At 42.0% G+C, this 22,547-nt stretch overlaps 1 protein-coding gene across 1 annotated transcript; it reads right to left on the bottom strand.

Moving 5' to 3' along the window:
• Positions 1-253: 253 nt before the first annotated feature.
• Positions 254-19,104, bottom strand: LOC119898350 (CD5 antigen-like; the record flags this gene model as incomplete). The annotated part of the gene is made up of 4 exons (XM_038712560.1): positions 254-395; positions 7,966-7,996; positions 18,399-18,695; positions 18,789-19,104. Coding segments are annotated over 4 exons (786 nt in total), but the record flags the coding sequence as incomplete, so codon positions are not given.
• Positions 19,105-22,547: the final 3,443 nt, after the last annotated feature.

Below are 22,547 nucleotides of genomic sequence, written 5' to 3'. Positions count from 1 at the left end.
ACACATGTGAGCGCAGCCTGGATGAATCTACAACACTGAATTTGGAAATGATTGTTAGGACTCCATCTGTATCACTATAAGGCTAATGGCCAAGAGCTTCTTTGGTGCTGGATTGGGTGACGATGAGGGGCCCGGTTTGGAAAATGTTGTCCCCCTATCCAAAATTCCTAACGGCAGGCCTGTATGCTCTCAGTATACTACTGACTCTGTATTATATCTGCAACTTTTTTCGCAATAAACACCAACAAGTGGACTAACCAAGGCGCTGCGAATCGCGAGCTTCGGTGGGGCAGCGGCTTTCGGCAGAGCGGCGGACCTGCTTGAGCGGGGTGTCGACCAACAGAACCTCGGCCCACCTGTCTGCCCTGTTTTCCACCTGGATGGACGTGATCTGTCTGGTGAGTGTGAACAATCATACTTTCCCAATCAACCTAAGCTGCTAGAGCAAATGAAAACAACATGAACTTTGGTTTGTAGATTGTAAATCATGTAAAGGTGATATATGGGACTCTGTGTAAACCTAAGGGTATCCTGGGTGGACACTTGAACATCTGGAGTATAATATCAAAAGGAGATCAGATCTACTGACGGACTCTAACCTAGACTTCCTAACTCTGAGCGAAACCTGGCTTAATCCTAACATCGCAACCAGTATGATTGATGTTCCTGGCTATGTTTGTTATAGAAAGGACAGATCATCTGGCAGGGGAGGGGGAGTATTGTTTTATGACATATTCTTAAATGTAAGGAAATCAAACTGGACACATCTTTGGAATGTCTAGCCTTAAATATAGCGCTGTCCCCCCAGATGAATTTTAATATTGTAATCCTGTACAATCCTCCATCACATGATGTTTCATTTTATCGTGATTTGGATGAATTGTTTAAACTATTAAATTGTCATTCTGAATGTCTCTTTTTTTGGAGATTTTATATAAATTGGTTAGATAAACATGGCAAACAAAAGCTGAAAATGATAATGTCAAAACATAATTTTCAGCAGATGTTAAAAGGTCCAACTAGAATCACTCGAATGAGTAAAACCATGATTGATTTGATAATGACAAATAGACCTGAAAGAATTACAAGGACGTACAACTTAATAACGGGCCTGTCTGACCTTAATATGACATTTATTGTCAGAAAACTAACAAAGCAGCGTTTACCAGAAAAAAATCGAAAGCAACAATTTGACAACGAATTAAATAATATTGATTGGAGTGATGTTTTATAAACTACGGACGTAGATAATAGTTATGTAGTATTAGTATTAGTATTAGTATTATTAAAGTGTTAGTATTATTATGAGGAAATTATTAAGAAATATACACAAATTGTTAAGTTCACACGAAGAAGAGGATCTTTACCCTGGCTGAATAATGATATTCGCTAGTTAATGAAAAAAAAGAGATCTTGCATTGGAAAATTCACTGTCCACTAAATCAATTACGGACCTCCTAATTTTTTAGGGATTAAGAAATTGACTTGTTAGGGCAAAAACTACATACTTTACACAACTGATAACAGAATCTGAAGGAAATAGTACTACTCTTTGGAAACATCTTAACAGTCTTACTAAAATAAAGCCCAGCCAACAAAAATTAATAATGGAGCTGGAAGTAAATGGAGTGATTATGACTGACAGTACAGAAATCGCAAATGAATTTAATAATTATTTCATTCAATCAGTGGAGGAGCTTGCTCAAAATTTTGAAGCAGTAAAACTATCACAAGCAAATATAACATATTAATAAAATATGACTCTTTGCAGTCCTTTCATATTAAGGAAGTTGACCAAGAGAAAGTTGCTAAAATCATTAAATTAAATAATTCAAAGGCAAAGGATTGGTTTGGGTTGGATATTGCTGCTCTGATTAAACCAATAACACATCTGATAAACCTTTCCATTAGAGTTGGTAAATTTCCACAAACCTGGAAAACAGCGGTCATAACGCCAATTTTTAAGGCTGGTACACCAGACCAAGTAAGCAATTATAGACCAATCTCTACCCTACCAGTTCTCTCAAAGATTGGAAAAAAGCTGTTGCAGAATAACTGGTTGACAACTTTGAAAATAATTTACTTATTTATCCTAAACAATTTGGATTTAGACCGGGGTATTCAACTGAAATGGCCAACTGCTACCTCACTGAAAACATCAAGTCCTCATTAGATAAGGGTAATGTAGAACAGATCTTAAACAGGCCTTTGATACTGTGAACAATAGAGTGATTTTGAACAAACTAAGTACTTTTAACTTTTCTGAGCAAGCAACTGGCTGGTTTGCATCCTATCTCAAATCAAGAGAGCAGTGTGTAAAACTCAATGCAGAATATTCAACCCCCCGAGAATCTACAATGGGAATTCCACAAGGCTTGATTTTGGGGCCTCTGCTCTTCAGCCTATACATAAACAACTTACCCTCTTGTTGTAAAAAAGCTGGATGTCAGATGTATGCTGATGACACAGTTGTCTATGTATCAGCCAACAAGCGAAATGGAGGGAGTATCTCTATGGCAGGGGTATTCAATTAGAATTCACAGAGGTGGACGTTAGAGAAAATTTCCCAAAGCAAAGGTCTTCATAACGGCTAACTTTCGTTATCATTCAGTACCATAACGTATAGTTGTATCAACATGTGTTTTTAGTCAACAAATAATATTTCAGTCTTTTTTCACATCAAACTGGAGGGATAATAAATAATAACTACTCTAATAATAAATTCAAAATTTAAGTAAACTAAAATAAAGTGCCTAATTTTTTCAAAAAATGAAAAGAATGATGAAGTGTAGTCTTAACCAATTTTATAATAAACACTCAACAAATCATAACAAATGAACAGCTGTAATGCCTCCTCTTCTCTTTCATTCCCTCTTACAGAGCTATCACTTTCCTACTTTCTCTTGTTCAGTGAGAAACGTGAGCTGTAGTTTGTCCTGCCAGCTAGCATTGGAGATCTATGAGAGATTCTGGTGTTGAACTGCCCGTGGGAGGAATGTACATTCTTGATTAAAATCCATGTGAAATCTCTTTTCCCTTTCGTCTCCTCAATTTGACTCGACAGATTCGATTGGCTGAGCAGCGTCACATGAGACAATTGGAGCACATGCGATTGGTCTGTGAGTTTCCTGGGCCGCTAAACCAGTACAGTAAATGCTAGAAAAGCGTCTTAAAATAGATACGCTCCGTTCTGTGCAGTAAGGTAGTAAGTCTCAATAATAAATCGGCTGTAGGTCGCGGTCTGGAGAGGAGAGCGGCTGGGTCCGGATCTGGACCGCGGTCCGCCTATTAGTGACCTCTGCTCTATGGCTTAAAAACATCACTTAACTAAAGCTTATAATTAGAATAAATCACGAGGAAATAGAGGAAGTCAATGATTTTAAATTTCTAGGTGTCATTTAGGACCCCGACCTTAAATTTGATAAAGATGTTAAAAAACAATGCAAAACAAAAGACTAATTTGAACTGTTTTAGAATGATTACACAATATATACCCCTCAAGGCAGCAGTTTATGCATGCCATGCTATTCTCCTATCTTTCTTATTGTGTTACTGTATGGAGCCAGGCTTCACAGTCAACTCTTAAACCCATTATATCACTATATGAACAAGCACTGAAAATAATGGAAAAAAACAAATGAAATGGCATCATTGTATAATACTGAAAAAGTATAATTTGCTTAGTTTTGATTATTTCATTAAGTTTTGTTTTACCAAATTGACTTTTAAATCTGTGAATAATCTTGCTCCAGCTGTACTTTGTCCATATGTGACAAAAACAAACGAACATTAAAGCCTTAAACTGAAAAGATATTTGCCTGATTTTCTAAATGTTTGCATCTGCCCAGCTCTGTGACTGTGACAAGCGCCCGACACCAGAGCCGGTCTGCGTAACTGCACACAGCATCATTACTGCTGCCTTCAGCTAGAAGTCATGGCAGCACAAAGAAAAGTCTGTAATATTGAGGCACTTTGCTGCTCCGGCCTCCAGCAACTTTTTTTCTTCTTCCTCAACATTTCTACAGGCTACATTCTGTCCGCGACTGATGTGGACTGTGAGTGATTGACTGGTCTCTTAGTAAACCGCCTCTTTTTATGCTCCGAAATCGCCTGAGCCAGGAAAGCAATGCAAATAAAACTTTACATTAGGAAAGAGGGGGGGACCAAACATAGATTTTAAAATGAATGTATAATGGCTCCTACATGTATCGCAAATCCACACACGTTAATTTCAGCTCCTCTGATAAAGTGCAGCTCATGGACGCTTCAGGTGGAGCAGAGAGGACAGACACTGAGTTACAGCTCGATCATCTTATTCTCTGCTAATGTGCAGGAGAATAAATACCATTAATCCCTCTCTCTCGCGTGTAACGTTAGTTGAGTGAGTGAAGTTAAATTTTTGTTTTTTAAAAATCCTTCTGAGATCTGGGGCTTTTCAAAAGCACCCCTCCATCACTCCCTGCTGGTCCCCCCGCCCCCATCCTGAAAACCTCCAGGTCTTGAGTAAAACACCTTCATACAGTCTCTGGTAAACACTAACACTCCCCCGGTGCTCCGGGCTCCCAGTACGGGCAGAGCTAACAGGACCAGTGGTTAGACAGCTAACTGAGTTAGCAGCTAGTTAGCTGTTAACTAACTCCAGCAACAAGTAAAGTTATCTGTCCATCAGGAAACTCTGGGAATCACAGAGTTGAGGCAGACATCAGAGAGAAAACTAGAATATATTTTAGTCATATTTCTGATATTTCTCCATTAAATATGATCCAGTTTCACCAAAGTCAGTGAATAAAGTTGTTTCTGTGCAGTAATCAGTGGGGCCTAGCCCCAGAGAATGAGTCATCGACATTTAAAAAGGACAAACTCTTAAATATCACCAACAACACCTACAAAAACACATTTTTGTCATTGATGGGTCAGAAACTACCACAGTGGTGACATAGTGCAAAGCAAATCATATAAAGACATTTAAACATGAACTTTGGGAATGGATGATTTTGTTATTGTATGTTTCTCTAAAAATCCACTGAGTAGACAACACATCACTGATACTCTCTCGTCTTCATTTACCTATTTGGCATTGTAATGATGACTGTGAATTGTTTTTATCTTATTTTACCAATAAGGTGGTGTCAATCAGAGCCTCTATTACCCCCACTTCCTCTTACTCAGAGTTTCCTCACCAGCAACAAGAGAGTTTTAACCAGTTTTATCCCATCGACTTGTCTGAGCTTTTAAAAACAGTATCACAAATGAGAGTGTCCTCCAGCCCACTTGATGTAATACCTACAAAATTTTTACTGAAAGTAATAGATTCTGTTGGGCCCCATTTGATCTCTGTTTTCAACAGCTCCCTATCTACTGGTTGTGTCCCTGATTATTTTAAAACGGCTTGTCTGAACCCACTTTTAAAGAAACCTGGTTTAGATCCCTCCCTCCCACATAATTTTAGATTTTAGAAATTATTTGAAAAGTTTCAGTCTGGTTTTAGGAAGTACCACAGCACTGAGACTGCCTTGCTTAAAGTCACCAATGACCTTTTAATGTCTGCTGATGAAGGCATGTGCTCAGTCCTGGTACTCCTGGACCTTAGCGCTGCTTTTGACACCATTGATCACAACATCATGTTAGACAGACTGAGGCACTGGGTGGGGATCTCTGGTACTGCCCTAGAATGGTTTTCATCCTACCTGTCAAATAGGAAGTTTTGTGTGTCTGTAAACAACTATGTCTCCTCATTCTGTCCAGTTAAATATGGTGTGCCTCAGGGGTCGGTCTTAGGACCCATTTTGTTTTCCTTGTATCTGCTTCCCCTTGGACATATTATCCATAAACATGGCATTTCTTTTCATATTTATGCTGATGACACACAAATATACTTGCCCGTCAGATCCACAGACCCTGGAATGCTGAGTTCACTTAACAACTGCCTTTGTGAAGTTAAAAAATGGATGTCAAATAATTTCCTCCAGCTGAACTCAGACAAAACAGAAATCCTGGTCATCGGGTCCCAGCAGATGACAAATCAAATACTGCCATCTGCTGGTTCCCTAGTAAATCACATTAAGCCTGTGGCAAAGAACCTTGGTGTTTGGTTTGATAGTAATTTAAATTTCGAGCAGCACACCACAAAGCTTGTTCAATCATGTTTTTATCAACTTAGAAATATAGCAAAAATTCGATCCATGTTAACTTTTAAGGACACCGAGACCATTTTACACGCCTTCATCTCATCACGCCTGGATTATTGCAACAGCCTTTTCACCTGTTTAACCCAAAAATCTATTGATCGACTCCAGACTTTCCAGAACTCAGCTGCCAGGCTTTTAACCAGAACAAAGAAATATGACCACATTAGTCCTATTTTAGCTTCATTACACTGGCTCCCAGTATGTTTTAGAATTGACTTTAAAATTCTATTGATCACTTTTAAAGCTCTTCATGGCCTCTCGCCTTGTTATATTTCTGACCTTTTAGTCCCATACGCACCAGCACGTACCTTGAGATCCTCGGGCAGAGGTCTGTTGTCTGTTCCAGAGTCTCGACTGAAAACTAAAGGGGACAGAGCGTTTGCTGTCAGGGCCCCGAGGCTCTGGAACAGCCTGCCTGAGGAAATCAGGTCGGCTGAGTCAGTGAACTCTTTTAAGTCCCTTCTTAAAACATACTTTTATAGGAGAGCCTTTCCCGATCTTATTTGACTTTATTTTATCCCTTTTATTTTATTGTATTTTACTAATTTTATATTAATTTTTCATGCTCTTTTTGTATTATTCTTTACACTTGTTAAAGCACTTTATAACTTGTTTTTGAAAAGTGCTCTACAAATAAGGATTATTATTATTATTATTATTGTAGTAATCCAAAAGTAACTCAAAGTAATCAGATTAAATAACTTTTATTTTGTGGTACTCTGATTACGTTACTGATTACATTTCTAAAGTAACCCTCCCAACACTGCCAACAGGTCATTGGTGCCTGTTATGGAGGCAACCAACGACCCTGCTGGTGGAAACCAGTGGCTAAGAAAGCCTTCAAGCTGAAGGAGGAGTCCTTTCAGGCTGGTTGGTGGTTGGCCCCGGGGCCTCCTGAAGCAGCAGACATGTTTCATATATATATATATATCTTGGTGCGTTCAGCTCCTGATTTACTGAGGCAGCAGCTCATCAGACTCCGTCATGGCTGCCAGAGACAGTCTGCTGCCATTCTAGCTGCTGAGTGTGTGTCAACCTGGGTACATTACTGTCAGAGATGATGTCATAGATGATGTCACTGAGGAGCTTACCTGAGCAGGTGAGATCCAGGATGGAGGGAGAGGAATCTGATGATGCTACACACTCCCTCAGAGCAGATCCAGACAGAACACAGTCAGACCTGATCGACCACACAGGTCTGTCTGAGGACTCCTTTCTCTCTCCTACAGAAACAGCAGAGCCACAGTCCAGCTCTCTACAGACAACAGCTGCTATCTTCAGGGTCCAGACAGAGTAATAGTAACTCACTGGTCTCCATTCTCCCTGATGTTTCACCTCCAGTGTTCCTGCACAGCGACTGGCTCCTCCCACCAACCTGACATCATCAGGCTCTGAACAGAAACCAGAGAGTCATCAGTAAAACAATAAAGTGAGTTTCATCAGAACAGAAATGAACCAAATCAAAGCTGCAGCTCCTCTTCTACCTGAGCAGGTGAGTCCAACAGCTTTTCCAGGTGAGCAGGTGTTTCTAGCTGAGCCTGAGCTTCTACAGTCCAGGAGAGCAGACTCATGGCCTCCACACTGGAACTCTTTGGTCCACATCGGAGCCTCCACTTCTCCATAGAGCGCCCCCTGGAGGACTGAAGGAGCCCCACAGCCGAGCTCCCTACAGACCACCTCTGCATCCTGCTGGTCAAAGTCAGCTTCACACACTAAGGACCACCACTGGTTAGACTGGTTAGACTGGTTAGACTTCACCTCCAGTCTGCCTGAGCACAGACTAGTCCCGTCCAGCAGCCTGACAGAGTCTGGAGAGATAATAGAAGATGAAATAGAGATAAAGCACCAGACACAAAAGAAAAATATGTCATGAAACAACAATTCAGTGATTCAAACTGGACTCAGCACAACTCCAACATCAGTTCATCATTAACAACAGAACACATCTTTCTAACAGCACAGACTGCAGCAAGTTCACCAGCACATTTCCATAAAATATGGAGGCAACAAAAGACCCTGCTGGTTTAAACCAGTCGCTAAGAAAGCCGTCAAGCTGAAGGAGGAGTCCTTTCAGGCTGGGTGGTGTTTGGCCCCGGGGCCTCCTGAAGCAGCAGACATGGATGTTTCATATCAGAATCAGATTTATTCGCCAGGTATGTGTCCACATACGAGGAAGTTGACTTTGGATTGTACATTGCTCACAATGTGCTTACTCATACAATAATACTATAACACAATAATCAGACACAGGCTACAGTATAGAGAACACAAATATACACACTATAAACAGAAACCATATCGACACATTGAGACAATAGTGCAATGAGCAGAGTGCAAAGGATGCAGGAGTAAATTATTATTATCATTATGTACATGTCGGAGGTGGATGTGATATACAGCTACATACATGCATACATGTACACAGTGCAAAGGATGCTGGAATAACTAAATATTATGTGCAGGTGTTATTTACTTGAGGTAGGTGGATCTGGTATACAGTATCTACAATATGAAACAGTATGAACAGCTCTGAGATAGAATCAGAATCACAAGGAGCTTTATTTCCAATAAGTGTTTTACACATACCAGGAATTTGCTGTGTTAATAAGGTGCTACACGTAGACAAACATACAGTCAACATAAATAAATGTAGAAATATATAAATATGGAATGGAAGAACAACGTACATGAGCATTATTCTGGGTCTGTGCCGTGCAAAATTAACGCAACGGAAGAGAATATTGTGTACATATAAATATATAAACTGACAACATGAAAATATACAACAACAAAGATCAACAATCAACAACAAATATGTGCGACGTGCCAGCTCGCGACACGAGATGAAACCGTAAATAGAGACATATACAGGGGCGTAGGGGGCGCTGAAATGCTAGGGGGGTTTTGGGGCATGTCCCCCAGATGGGGCATGTCCCCCAGATTTTAAAGAGAAAATAAAGCACTTAAATGCTAATTTCTAATGACTTTTGAAAACAGAATGTGCTTATTAGTGTGGCTGAAAGAGGTTTGAGATGTGCAGTCAGAGAAGATAGACTGGGGAGGGGAGATTATGAAAACTCAGGTGTACAGTCAGAGACGGAGCTTTAGCGATATTGTTGTTCTACATTCATGCCAATAAAGCTGATTTGACTTGAATTGACAGAGAATAATATAACTACAACAAAACTGACTGGATACCATAAAAAGATGTAACAGCTGCTAATTAATGTAGCCACAGCTCAAATGTATTCAGTTATCTTAACGTTACACTTATGAGCTGTGATATTTCCTGTGTCTCACTTTCTGTGACTCTCCCTGCAACACGTTTGTGAACACAGAACTGTCTTCAGTGCAAACTCTGATGACGTGCCGATGGTCCATACAACTTGCCTCTCCTTGCATTCTTTTGCTTAAACTCTCTTTTTTTCCCCCTGCTAGAAGTCAGCAGCTCTTGGATTTTTAAATCACTGGGACTGTCAGATAAAGTAGGCTCTTGCCGTACTTTAAAAACTTTTATGATCTTAGTGCTACACGAGTGCGGCCTATCAATAGCACTAGCCTGTACTGCAGTAACTGGAGTTATAGCTAATGCTAATTAGCAACAAGATGCCTCCCTTCTCCACGGACGACTTCTGCAAACTTCTACAGAAAATGACTGTGCTGGAAACCAAGATCCGCAGGTTAGAAGTGAATGTGGAAGTGAATGGATTATGTGGGAATGACACCGTGAACCCAAAACAGTGGACAAGAGCATGCTAACACGTGGCTAATTAGCGCCAACAAGACTACCAAGAAGCAGGAGGCCTGTGCACTGGGTAATAAATCTGAAAGTGGGAGTCCTCCCTGGAACGCTCTTGGTGCAAAGCCTAACAGTAAATCATTTCCTTGGGAAATGGGAGGACGAGTAACAGGCAGAACCCAGCGCCCTGAGATTTGTGATGCGACTGGCTGGCCAGCATTATCATCCAGACAGAGCGCCTCTTCAACCCCTGCTCTTAGTAGGACACAGCGTGGACAGCTGCGAAAGGGAGAATTAGCAACAAACCTCCCCAACAACCGAGTGTGCAACAGCAGAACAGATTTTGACCACTATTGCAGGACCCTGGATCTCCGTCTGATGACCTGGATAACATCCCGTCCTCACACAGAAAGGTAAGGACTGAGAGTAAAACAGAAAGGTAAGGACTGAGAGTAAATCAGAAAGTAAAAGGCTGCAGGGAAAGCTAACGACTTGGCCTCAAACTCTGATTGTGGGTGACTCTGCTGTAAACGATGTAAGAAGCATGTGCAGTAAGAACACCAAAATACTCCAAGGATACGGTGTCTGACTTGGCAGAAAGAATCCTGCATATCGTGGCTGAACATCCTACTGTGAAAAACATCATACTGCACATTGGGGCCAATGATGACTTTAATAATCTGTTGAACACAGTCAGCTCTTTGAATGCTGAGGTGTTTATCAGTGGCCCTATACCGCCAACCCGAAGAGGATGGCATTGAACACGTGGCTCTCAACGGCATGTACTGTCCATTTAGTGCATTTCATTGAAAACCTTTACTTTCTGTGGGGATTCAACATGTCTACCCCCCCAATCCCCATCTCCAGACACCCTTTCACCCCTCTCCCCCCTGTTGGACTTCACTGATCACATGGAAGACCTGGTTAGAGCTGGGACCAAATTTACTCCCCGCACCTTCCCTCACTCTTCTCCCATTTTCTCCACCCTAAACCCCCTCACCGTCCACCTACACCACTGGTTCTAAGTCCTCCAGGTTTGACACATGTGTCGCAAATATAGCGCACAACCCGCCTCCCTGCTCTGCAATGGCGAAAAAGTCCAGTAAGCTCTGTCTGATATGTGCTGGGTCCAGGCTACAAGGAAAATAGCACTCATGACTCTTCCCAGGACAAGCTGGGGCCCAATGTGCTGGTAGTCTTCTCCATCCCTGTCTTGATAGGTAACAGAAAAATCATGGTGAATGTGTTAAAAAACAGGAAGCACTCAACATATCCTGCAAATTTAGTATTAATTCCTCGTCAGCCGCAGCCTGTCGAATAAAGTGGCCACATAATGTTTTTAACACACTAAAATTAGCTTTGTTAAACGTTAGGTCTTTGGCAGGAAAAACGTTTTAATCAATGATTTTATAATCACTCACAATCTTAATTTCATGTTTTTAACTGAAACTTGGTTGGACCGAGATAACAATGCAGCTGTCCTTATCGAGTCTACCCCTCCCAACTTCAGTTTCATGAGTGAAGCTAGAGTGCATAAGAGAGGAGGTGGAGTTGCCATTTTGTTTAATGACTCCCTCCAATGCAAAAAGAATATGTGGCTCTTCAGCTGAATTCCTCTTCGAGCTATTTTTCTAAATATCTACAGGCCCCCTAAATACTGTGCCACCTTTTTCAATGACTTTGGTGAACTGCAATTGTTGGTGATTTTAACATCCATGTTGACAACCCCTAGGACAGAGGGACTAAAGAACTGTTTTGTGTTCTTGATAATTATGGACTGACTCAACAAATTGACGGAGTCCACGCACAATAAGGGGCACACTTCGGACTTGGTCATCTCCAAGGGTCTGAACATTTCCAAGGTTGTGGTGACTGATGTTGCTCTCTCTGATCATTCCTGTGTTTTTTTTGAGAGCGCTATCTGTGTACACACAAATGTTAAAACAGAGGTGATCACAAAACGGCATATCACTGAAAATACTAGTGAAAAATTTATTGAGGCTTTCTCCTCAACACCCGCACTCTCACGGGTCTCAGTCATTGACCTTGTAGATAATTTCAGTTCTAAAATTACAAATGTTATTGATGCCATTGCACTAGCCAAGGTGAAGGTGGTCTCTGGTAAGAGAAGATCTCCATGGAGAAATGCCACGCTGGTTAGAACTCAAAAAAGAGAGTGTGGAAAGGCTGAACGCAGGTGGCGGAAAACAAATCTCCAGGTTCATTATGACATCTATAAAGAGAGACTTCGCATTTGTAATTTGGAGCTGAGAAATGCAAGGCGGTCCTTCTTCTCTGACGTCATCACCAAAAACACTAATAATGAACGTGCCCTGTTTGCTACTGTCGACAGGCTAACCAACCCTCCTGTGTCTGTAGCCTCTGAACTTCTATCCACCAGGGTCTGCAATGAATTTGCTTCCTTCTTCACAGACAAAATTCAAACAATTAGACAAGCAATCAGTGCCTCCATGCCAGTCACAGGATATGTCTTGTCCCTGTGTCCACTTAAAAACAATTCATATAGCATGAGACAATTTGATTCTATAAACCATAAAAACCTGGAGGACATAATACAACATCTGAAATCCTCCTCATGCTGCCTTGATATTCTGCCAACAGGTTTTTTCAAAAATGTTTCTAAATGCATGGCCTCAGATCTACTACAAATTGTCAGCATGTTTCTCCTCTCAGGTTTTTTCCCACAGGCCTTGAATACTGCAGTCATTAAGCCACTCTTAAAAAAGAGCAATCCAGACAGTTCACTAATGAGCAATTATAGGCCCATATCAAATCTCCCATTTTTAAGTAAAATCATTGAAAAGGCTGTTTTTCAACAGCTTAATGCTTTCTTGGCACTAAATAACTGTTTTGATGTCTTTCAGTCAGGTTGAGACGGCTCTTGTTAAGGTCTTCACTGACATCCATTTAAACACTGAGAGTGGCAGAATTTCAGTCTACAACATATTACTAGACAGACTTGAAAATTGGGTTGGACTAAACAGTACTAAACTGGTTTGAATCCTACTTAAAGGACAGGGACTACTTTGTGTCTATAGGTAATCACACATCTGAGCTGACAAAAATGACATGTGGAGTTCCCCAAGGCTCCATTCTGGGGCCTCTTTTGTTTAACATTTACATGCTTCCACTGGCTCAGATTATGAAAAACAACAAAATATGTTACCATAATTATGCAGATGACACACACATTTACATAACCATTTCACCAGGGGACTATGATCCCATACAGGCGCTGAGTATCTGTATTGAGCAGGTCAACGATTGGATGTGCCAGAATTTTCTTCAATTAAACAAGGATAAAACTGAAGTTATTGTTTTTGGAGCCAGGGAGGAACGATTGAAAGTCAGCGCCCGACTTCAATCTGTAATGTTAAGAACCACAAATCAAGCCAGAAATCTTGGTGTAGTCAGGGACTCAGACCTGATTTTGAGGAGCCACATTAAGACAATTACAAAGTCAGCCTACTATCACCTGAAGAATATATCAAGAATTAAAGGACTTATGTCTCAGCAGGACCTGGAAAAGCTTATCCATGCATTTATCTTCAGTTGACTCGACTACTGTAAGAGTGTCCTTACAGGGCTCCCTAAGAAATCCATCAGACAGCTGCAGCTGATTCAGAACGCTGCTGCTCGAGTCCTCACTAAGACCAAAAAGGTGGATCACATCACTCCAGTTCTGAGGTCTTTACATTGGCTTCCTGTATGTCAAATAATTGACTTAAAAATCCTGCTGTTAGTTTACAAAGCACTAAATGGTTTAGGGCCAAAATACATTTCTGATCTTCTGCTTCGTTACGAACCATCCAGACCTCTCAGGTTGCCTGGGGCAGGTCTGCTTTCTGTCCCCAGAGTCAAAACTAAACCAGGAGAAGCAGTGTTCAGTTATTATGCTCCATATATTTGGAACAAACTCCCAGATAACTGCAGGTCTGCTGAAACAGTCAGTTCTTTTAAATTAAGACTGAAGACTTTTCTTTTTACCATTGCTTTTAATTAAATATTTAAGATTATTCTTTTTATTGATAACTTACACTGCACTGTAACTTTTACTGTCCTGTTTCTTTTCCTTTGTTTTTAGCTTTTTACCATTGCTTTTAATTAAATATTTATGTTGCTTTTAAACTTTTTTATATTTCCCTGTTGCTTTCATGTTTTATGTAACGCACTTTGAATTACCTTGTTGTTGAAATGTGCTATACAAATAAACTTGCCTTGCCCTCATCTCTGCTGTCTGTCTCATGTTCACCATGGCAGAGCTAGTACTGGTGCTGCTGGCCAGCGGCAGGTAGAATACTCAAAATCTTTACTCTTCTTTAAAAAGTACAATTACTCCCAAAAAAGTAAAAGGAAAACTACTACAGTACTACTACTACGCCAGTAAAAGTACATTTCATAATATATTTCATCTGCTGTGCAACAGGTTATTTCCAGGGAAAGCAATCTGTTTTGATGGTTGATTATCTGTAATTTAGCTGTTTAATACATTAATAAATTATTTTTCTTTTTAAATCTCCATGAACTTATTGATAAAGATCACTTTAAAATATCAGCTTGCTGCCCAGCCACGATTGTTTTAATTCAATTCAAACAACTTTATTTATCCCCGTAGGGCAATTCAGTTTTAGCCTACCAGTCGTATCAAACAAGACAAGAAGACAACAATCAATCAAGCATTGAGAAACACTGCCAATGACATCATATTGGATTCGGGCACCAGAACTTTAGCAGCGAATACCCAGGTCACAATACATGGACTAAGCAGGGACCATAGTTCAAGAAGATAAATAAATAAACAGATAATAATACCAAGTAAATAATAAATAGAGAGATTTGCAATGCCTGGCACATGTCTAGTTGCCGCTGTCAGCAGTATTTAAAAGCCTGATGGCAGAAGGAATAAAATAATTTGCATATCTGTTAGTTTTCCTTTTGCCTTACGGACATGCAGGAAACCAAACCTGTTGCTTTGCAGTAGCACAGGCAGCCGGAACAATCTGATTATTTCTAAAGCATCTAGCTAATCTTTAGAACAAAGAATGATTGTGGCAGTAACATGGAGCAGCTCGTTGTTGAAGCAGGTAAAGCTACATACAGAAGAAGCTGTGCGTCATGTGTAAAGCCCACCGGTACTGTTTTATCCACCATATAGCCATAACCAGGCTGATGTCCATCAGAACAAAGTGATGATCTTTCCAACAACAGGATACTGTGAAGATATCACAACAGGGCTGGACGGTGACAAAAAAATCGGCCCTGGCATTTTTGGTCCAGGCAGCCCGCTGAAATCGGTGGGACACCAACACACCATCCTTCCATTGAAGGGCTCAGATTAGGGGAGTGAACACTTGGCCCAGGAGACGTAACATTGTACAAGACTGGGGCCATGACAACAAGACAAGAATCTATTTTAATAGGCCGACCATTTAGGAACAAAAATGTGTTGATGAAATAGTTGATGGTCCTCCCCCTGAAGATTTGGAGCATTAAACACTTAATTTCCTGCATTCTGGAGACAATTTCTATACCGGGGAAGCACAAAGTTCAGGTGGCAGGTGACAATTCAGAATATAAAAATAGAATAGAATAGAAAGCAGTAATCAGTAGCTTCTTATACTTTCTTTTTTGGACAACACAGGTTTCTTCTATATTTCCACTGCAGGCTTACTGTGCAAATAAACCGTTCTCATAGCATTTTAACATTTCTTAGTGCGAGCTGTTTTTCTGAACATTTTTAACAAATGCTTTCAAAAAGTGGTGGCTCCGTGTCCCCAGCGTCCCCAGTGTAATTGAGCCTCCCTCCATACAGGCTGAGCTGCTCCATGCTCACCGCTTCACCTGCTCTCTCTCTCCCTCGGCCCTGTCACTTTGTCACTCCCTATCACCATAGCCTGGCAGGGGCCACGGCTCTCCTTTACTGCTTCAGGTCCCTGTGCTGCTCTACGTTAAAAAAAAAAGAAACATAAAATAATTAAAAAAAATTAAACACAGCTCTTTATATTACGCATGATAATAAGCATAATGGTTATTTAATTTAGTTATATAGGCTACTTTGGAAAATCCGCTGTGACCTGAGACTCCTGACGCTGACTGACCCTGTGACATCACTCGTTACGCTGATGTCTGCCGAAAGAAGATCATATCTGGACGTGTAAAAAGACAACAGAAGAGAGGAGGCATGAAGATAAAGGTACGTAAGGACACAGGCTCCGTTTTCCTTTGCTTGTAGTTTTAGATAATCTGAACTACATTAGCCTTAGTTAGCCGCGCTGGTATCAACAATGCTAACGCTACAGCTTACTAACATGCTAACCGAGATTAGCATCACAATTCTTACAAACTGCATAAACGTATCTTAATATTATACCATAGTGCAGGATTAACTCTTAACTCTTACTCTGAAGGTATGAATGGAAAATTAAAAGTAGATTACTGGCCCACCCACCCACAGAAAATATTGGAGTAAAAGTAGTTTTAATAAAGGAAGGTGAAAAGGTGCCAATGACTTATTTTATTTATTTATTTTGCAAGTGTGCTTTACTTGTAACAAGTTAGTCCCACCCTGCTGCAGGCATCCTTGCTGCTGTCTTCGGGTAGGCTGGAAGTAACAGGAGCACAGAAGAAAAGTCTGTGATATTGAGGCACTTTGCTGCAGCTGCCTCCAGCTAACTCCTTTTTTCTCCCTTAACTTTTCAGCTCCACCTTTGCGTTGTGTCACATGTTTTGTAAATGTATCGCTGTTTTGTAAATTAATCGCTCTGTACTTGTATAGTGCCTTACTAGTCTCTTCGACCACTCAAAGCGCTTTTACACTACATCTGCATTCACCAGTCATACACACTCATACACTGAGCCTAAGTGCTCAAACGGAAACTAACATTCACACACATTCATATACTGGCGGAACAGCCACCGTTGTAATTCGGGGTTCAGTATCTTGCCCAAGGACACTTCGACACTCAACCAGAGGGAACCAGGGATTGAACCGCAGACCTTCCGATTAACGGCCAACCCACGCTACCTCCTGAGCCGTAGCCACCCAATTTTCTATGGGCCTTCATGATTTTTGTCCCTGTTTCAACCGCTTACTTATGTCTGATGTGGAGTGTGTGACTGATTGACTGATTTCCTAGGCAGGAACGGAACTGAACAAGTACTCGGGCACCGAAATAACGGGACCGATCAGACCAGAACCACCACACAGAACAAGCAGAAGCCAGAACCGCCCAGACCAACTCCACAAGACATAAACAGACAGGACCAAATCTAAATGCAAACACACATAGCAAGAAGACTGGATACAAGACAGGACAGAAACCCAAAACATAACAGACCTTAATGACAGATACAGAACTGACAAATAAACCAACTCACAGAGAAACTCAGGACAGGATTGTGACAACCTTGTACGTCAGTCAGTATTTCAAATGTTCTGGCTGATATTGTACAATCAGGGTTCCCCCTCGTTTCACAGAAGCCAGGCTGTGACAAATGAGCCCTTGAAGCGGTCATTACTACTCACTCGTTAAGCTGTATCTGACGAGAGAAGATCATATTTGTCTGGACGTGTAAAAAGAAAACAGAACAGAGGAGGCAAGAAGATAAAGGTACGTAAGGCCACAGGCTCTGTTTTCCTTTGCCTGTAGTTTTAGATAATCTGAACTAAAGGTCTGAACTAAAGGTCTTGAGCTGCGGGCTCGTGCGTGACCACGGCATCACCGACGCAGTCCCTCCTCCTGCATCTAGAGGTGTGTGACAGGCTGTGTTGTGCACTGTACATGTGCGCTGTATATGTGTGATGTATGGCATCAAGTGTGTGCCAACACGTTACACACGGCAGGCGGGAGAATTGTGTTTCTTGTAAGTGCAAAGTGTTGCGCTTTACACACAGCTTCTCTAGAAATTATGAAGAAGCTGCTGTTTCTCACTTCCCCACATTGTGTGAGCCAGCTGTGTGTTAGCCAAACGGCTAACGAGCAGCCTGAGCTTGCTGCAAAGCTGCACATCCTCTCTCCCCTTGCCCCCCTCCATGACATGGTCAGGTGGCTGGCCTGAGCCCACATGTACGTACGTCTCCCCCGCCCTCTTCCCTTGCCAGTTGAGCGGCGCGGCGATGAGACCCTGCCTCCCTCCCCTCACCAGGGGAGTGGCATAACACGGACAGGCTGCAGCTGGCCGGATGGCTTTCATGCAGTCTGGCTTTCATGCAGGGAGGACAAGCAACAGACCCCTCTGATTGTGTGTGAAGGTATCTCACAATGTGGCCCGCCCGTGCGCCATGTGCTATCAGCTCTTACGACTACATTTTGTCAGTTGTAGATCTCTTACTGTATTGATACTTGTATGCTGTTCCTCAAATTTAAGTTACTTTGGATAGAAGGGTCTGCCAAATGAGTAATTTAATGTAATGTAGATGATGTCATTGATGATGTCACTAATGGGCTTACCTGAGCAGGTGAGATCCAGGATGGAGGAAGAGGAACCTGATGTTACACACTCCCTCAGAACAGATCCAGACAGAACACAGTCAGACCAGATCGACCACACAGGTCTGTCTGAGGACTCCTTTCTCTTTCCTACAGAAACAGCAGAGCCACAGTCCAGCTCTCTACAGGCAACAGCTGCTATCTTCAGTGTCCAGACAGAGTAATAGTAACTCACTGGTCTCCATTCTCCCTGATGTTTCAGCTCCAGTGTTCCTGCACAGCGACTGGCTCCTCCCACCAACCTGACATCATCAGGCTCTGAACAGAAACCAGAGAGTCATCAGTAAAACAATAAAGTGAGTTTCATCAGAACAGAAATGAACCAAATCAAAGCTGCAGCTCCTCTTCTACCTGAGCAGGTGAGCCCAACAGCTTTTCCAGGTGAGCAGGTGTTTCTAGCTGAGCCTGAGCTTCTACAGTCCAGGAGAGCAGACTCATGGCCTCCACACTGGAACTCTTTGGTCCACATCGGAGCCTCCACTTCTCCATAGAGCGCCCCCTGGAGGACTGAAGGATCCCCACAGCCGAGCTCCCTACAGACCACCTCTGCATCCTGCTGGTCAAAGTCAGCTTCACACACTGAGGACCACCACTGGTTAGACTGGTTAGACTGGTTAGACTTCACCTCCAGTCTGCCTGAGCACAGACTAGTCCCGTCCAGCAGCCTGATAGAGTCTGGAGAGATAATAGAAGATGAATCAGAGATAAAGACACCAGACACAAAAGAAAAATATGTCATGAATTTCAATTCAGTGATTCAAACTGGACTCAGCACAACTCCAACATCAGTTCATCATTAACAACAGAACACATCTTTCTAACAGCACAGACTGCAGCAAGTTCACCAGCACATTTCCATAAAATACTCTGTCACACTTGTTCTCCACGTTTGAACACTTTCAACATGTTTCCAAACAACAGCACAACATCATCATCTGCACATTTCTCTGCTCTGTTCCTTCTGCTCAGGTACTCCACAATCTTTACTCTCCACACAAAGAAGTTCAACACTTTTCATTCTGTCTTAATGTTCCAAGAAGATCTGTAACCCAGAAGAAAAAGCTGCTTAGAAAATGCTCCAACAGCTCTGACAGGGATAGGGGCTGGACTCTCTCCTTTGAAGGAGCTGCCAGGGTGGAGGACGCCACGTGGGTGTGGAGATACTGACGAGCTCCCGGCTGAGCTCAGCTGCTCAAAGTTGTGGCCGGCAGGTCATTGGTGCCTGTTATGGAGGCAACCAAAGACCCTGCTGGTGGAAACCAGTGGCTAAGAAAGCCGTCAAGCTGAAGGAGGAGTCCTTTCAGGCTGGTTGGTGGTTGGCCCCGGGGTCTCCTGAAGCAGCAGACATGTTTCATATATATATATATCTTGGTGCGTTCAGCTCCTACTGAGGCAGCAGCTCATCAGACTCTGTCATGGCTGCCAGAGACAGTCTGCTGCCATTCTAGCTGCTGAGTGTGTGTCAACCTGGGTACATTACTGTCAGAGATGATGTCATAGATGATGTCACTGATGGGCTTACCTGAACAGGTGAGATCCAGGATGGAGGAAGAGGAAAATGATCTTGTACACTCCTTCAGAAAAGATCTAGACTGAACACAGTCAGAGCTGATCCTCCACACAGGTCTGTATGAGGACTCCTTTCTCTCTTCTACAGAAACAGCAGAGCCACAGTCCAGCTCTCTACAGACAACAGCTGCTGTCTTCAGGGTCCAGTCAGAGTAAGGGTCACTCACTGGTCTCCATTCTACCTGTTTCACCACCAGTGTTCCTGCACAGCGACTGGCTCCTCCCACCAACCTGACATTATCAGGCTCTGAACAGAAACAAGAGAGTCATCAGTAAAGAAGTGAATTCAAGAGATTAAACTAAATCTTGACTGCTGATTCTGCTTCTGTGATTCTTTCCTTCTCTTTTCTTTCTCTCTTTACCTGTTGAGGTGTGATTTTCTTCAGCCTGGAGTCCTGTTATTGGAGCACAGCCGTGGACAGAAAAAACATTCTATCAGCTCAGAAACATCTCAGTGAACTGCCTCTGAACAGAAGCCAGCAGACTGATTTATACAGAGTTAAAGGAAAAGTTCAGCATTCAGTGAAGTATGCTCGCTTAGCTTCACTTTATTCACAGTGCAACATCACAAACTGTGTCTCAATCAGCATCGCCATAGATGGAAATTATTCTACAGCAACAAGAATCAGGTCCCACCCCCTGACTCCCAGCTGAAGAAACGACGTGTTACATGATGATATATGATGCTACTGTTAGATTAAGGGTTCACACCTAAAGGTCCGAGTCCTGAATCCAACCAATGTGAGGTTGATCAGTTCTCCAGCTGGTCCAGTTTGTGTTCACAAAGGCAAAAATCAAACTCTCCAGAAACCGTAAACAGAAGCAGGTGGTGGAAACGCTGTTCGATTATTGCTCATCCAGTCGGCAGGTCAAAAAACAAACCCCTCCAAAGATTGCTGTAGATTTACAGAACTGTATAATTACCATGAATTAAATGACGGTTTCATTACAGTATTTTCATTTACAGTACTTCCATTTACAGGATACTGAGTTTCAATTAGTTCTGCTTAATTTACTTTATACAAAAACACATTTGTGCACCTTTTTTTAAACTACAATCCAATTTCAGTACAGCACTGCAAACCAGATTTCTTTTTTTATCCTTACAATATGCTTTATTATTAATTGTAGAACATTAACTTATTCAAAGTACTAAGAGATATCTGTGTTGATGTGAAGACTTATGGCAGTATAAAAAGCACAGCAGGGAGCTGCAGGACGGTACAGCGAGAACTAAACACAGATCCAAGGGAATTTGTTTTATGACCTGATGCCTACAAACAACAACCAAAGTCATTAGGATCCATCCTCTCGGGATCATCAGTGTCTAAACAAAGTCATCACATCTTTGTACTGGAGGGAGACCTGCCATCATGCCATCAGGCAATCTTGTTCCTAAACAGCTAAGTGGCTTCTGTACAGGGGCAGACTGGCCATCGGGAAGTTCAGGAAGACTCACCAACGGCCGGACCATTTCAGCTGAACGCTGTCTGACCCGGGCCAACCTAATACCTTCAATAGTGAGGGGGGGTACGAGCAGCCCCTCCCAACTTACACTGATCCTCGTTTTTGCTTAAATCTGATTGGTTAAACGACGTCGATCATAGCAGTTTACTTTCAATCAGGTTTGTGTGACAACAGAGATGGTAAATATGGCAGAAAGAAAGAAAGAGGACAGAGAAATGTGTGGTGCCAGAAAAATAAGAATTAAAAAGAACAAAATGTTGGAACAACATGCTCCAAATTCACCTTTCAGTGGTGGAACAGTGACAGGGACAGTGTGCAGGGCTGGGTAGGCAATCATGTTATGCTTAGATAGAATTAGAAAATGGATTATTGTTGCTCATATTTATTACTGATGCTCTTCTCATGCATGTGTAGCTCTACAGTAAAAACAGAGGGTCCAGCACAGGGGAAGCTGAGGCAGGGAGAGTTAAAGGTGAGGGCTGTGATTTTCCTGCACACACACTGCTCTGTTTTATAGTTTTTGATTATATTTTTACAAACATTGAGTATCTGAATGAGCATCTGTAACCATTTTAGCACTCTGACTGACTGAACACATGACATGTTGGTAGTTAGCCCCAAACTGTGACTTGCCTGACCAGGGGCCTCATGTAGAAAAGACTGCGCAGCTTTTATGCTGAAAGATAGAAGAGAGAGAGAAATCTCCACATGTATAAACCAGGCACACACCTTTCCTTTATACATCCCAATGAACTTTAAACTGAGCGCATATGCACGAGCCACATACCCCGCCTTGGCTCCTTCCATAAATGACAATGCAAATAACCAGAAACACGCCAGCGTCACCTCCCAAGGTCCAAATAACAACAGCTGCAGCAGAACAGGTGAAAAAGAGAAGTTTCACTAAGTGCAATATCGAGGTGCTGATCAGTGAAGTGAAGGAGAGGAGAAATATTTAATCTGATGGTTTGAACTCTTTGACCAGCAACAAACGCAAAACGACAAAGTGGCGTTAGTGTTACAGTAACAGTCAGTGCAGCTCAGAGAATCGTACTGGCTGAAATAAAGAAAACA

Source organism: Micropterus salmoides, unplaced genomic scaffold, assembly GCF_014851395.1.
Source record: "Micropterus salmoides isolate LMB-PRFRI ecotype aquatic unplaced genomic scaffold, ASM1485139v1 Ms_hic_scaffold_11, whole genome shotgun sequence".
Classification (NCBI taxonomy): domain Eukaryota; kingdom Metazoa; phylum Chordata; class Actinopteri; order Centrarchiformes; family Centrarchidae; genus Micropterus; species Micropterus salmoides.
Note: the sequence above shows the minus strand (reverse complement) of the source record. Positions and strands in the feature narration are given on the sequence as shown.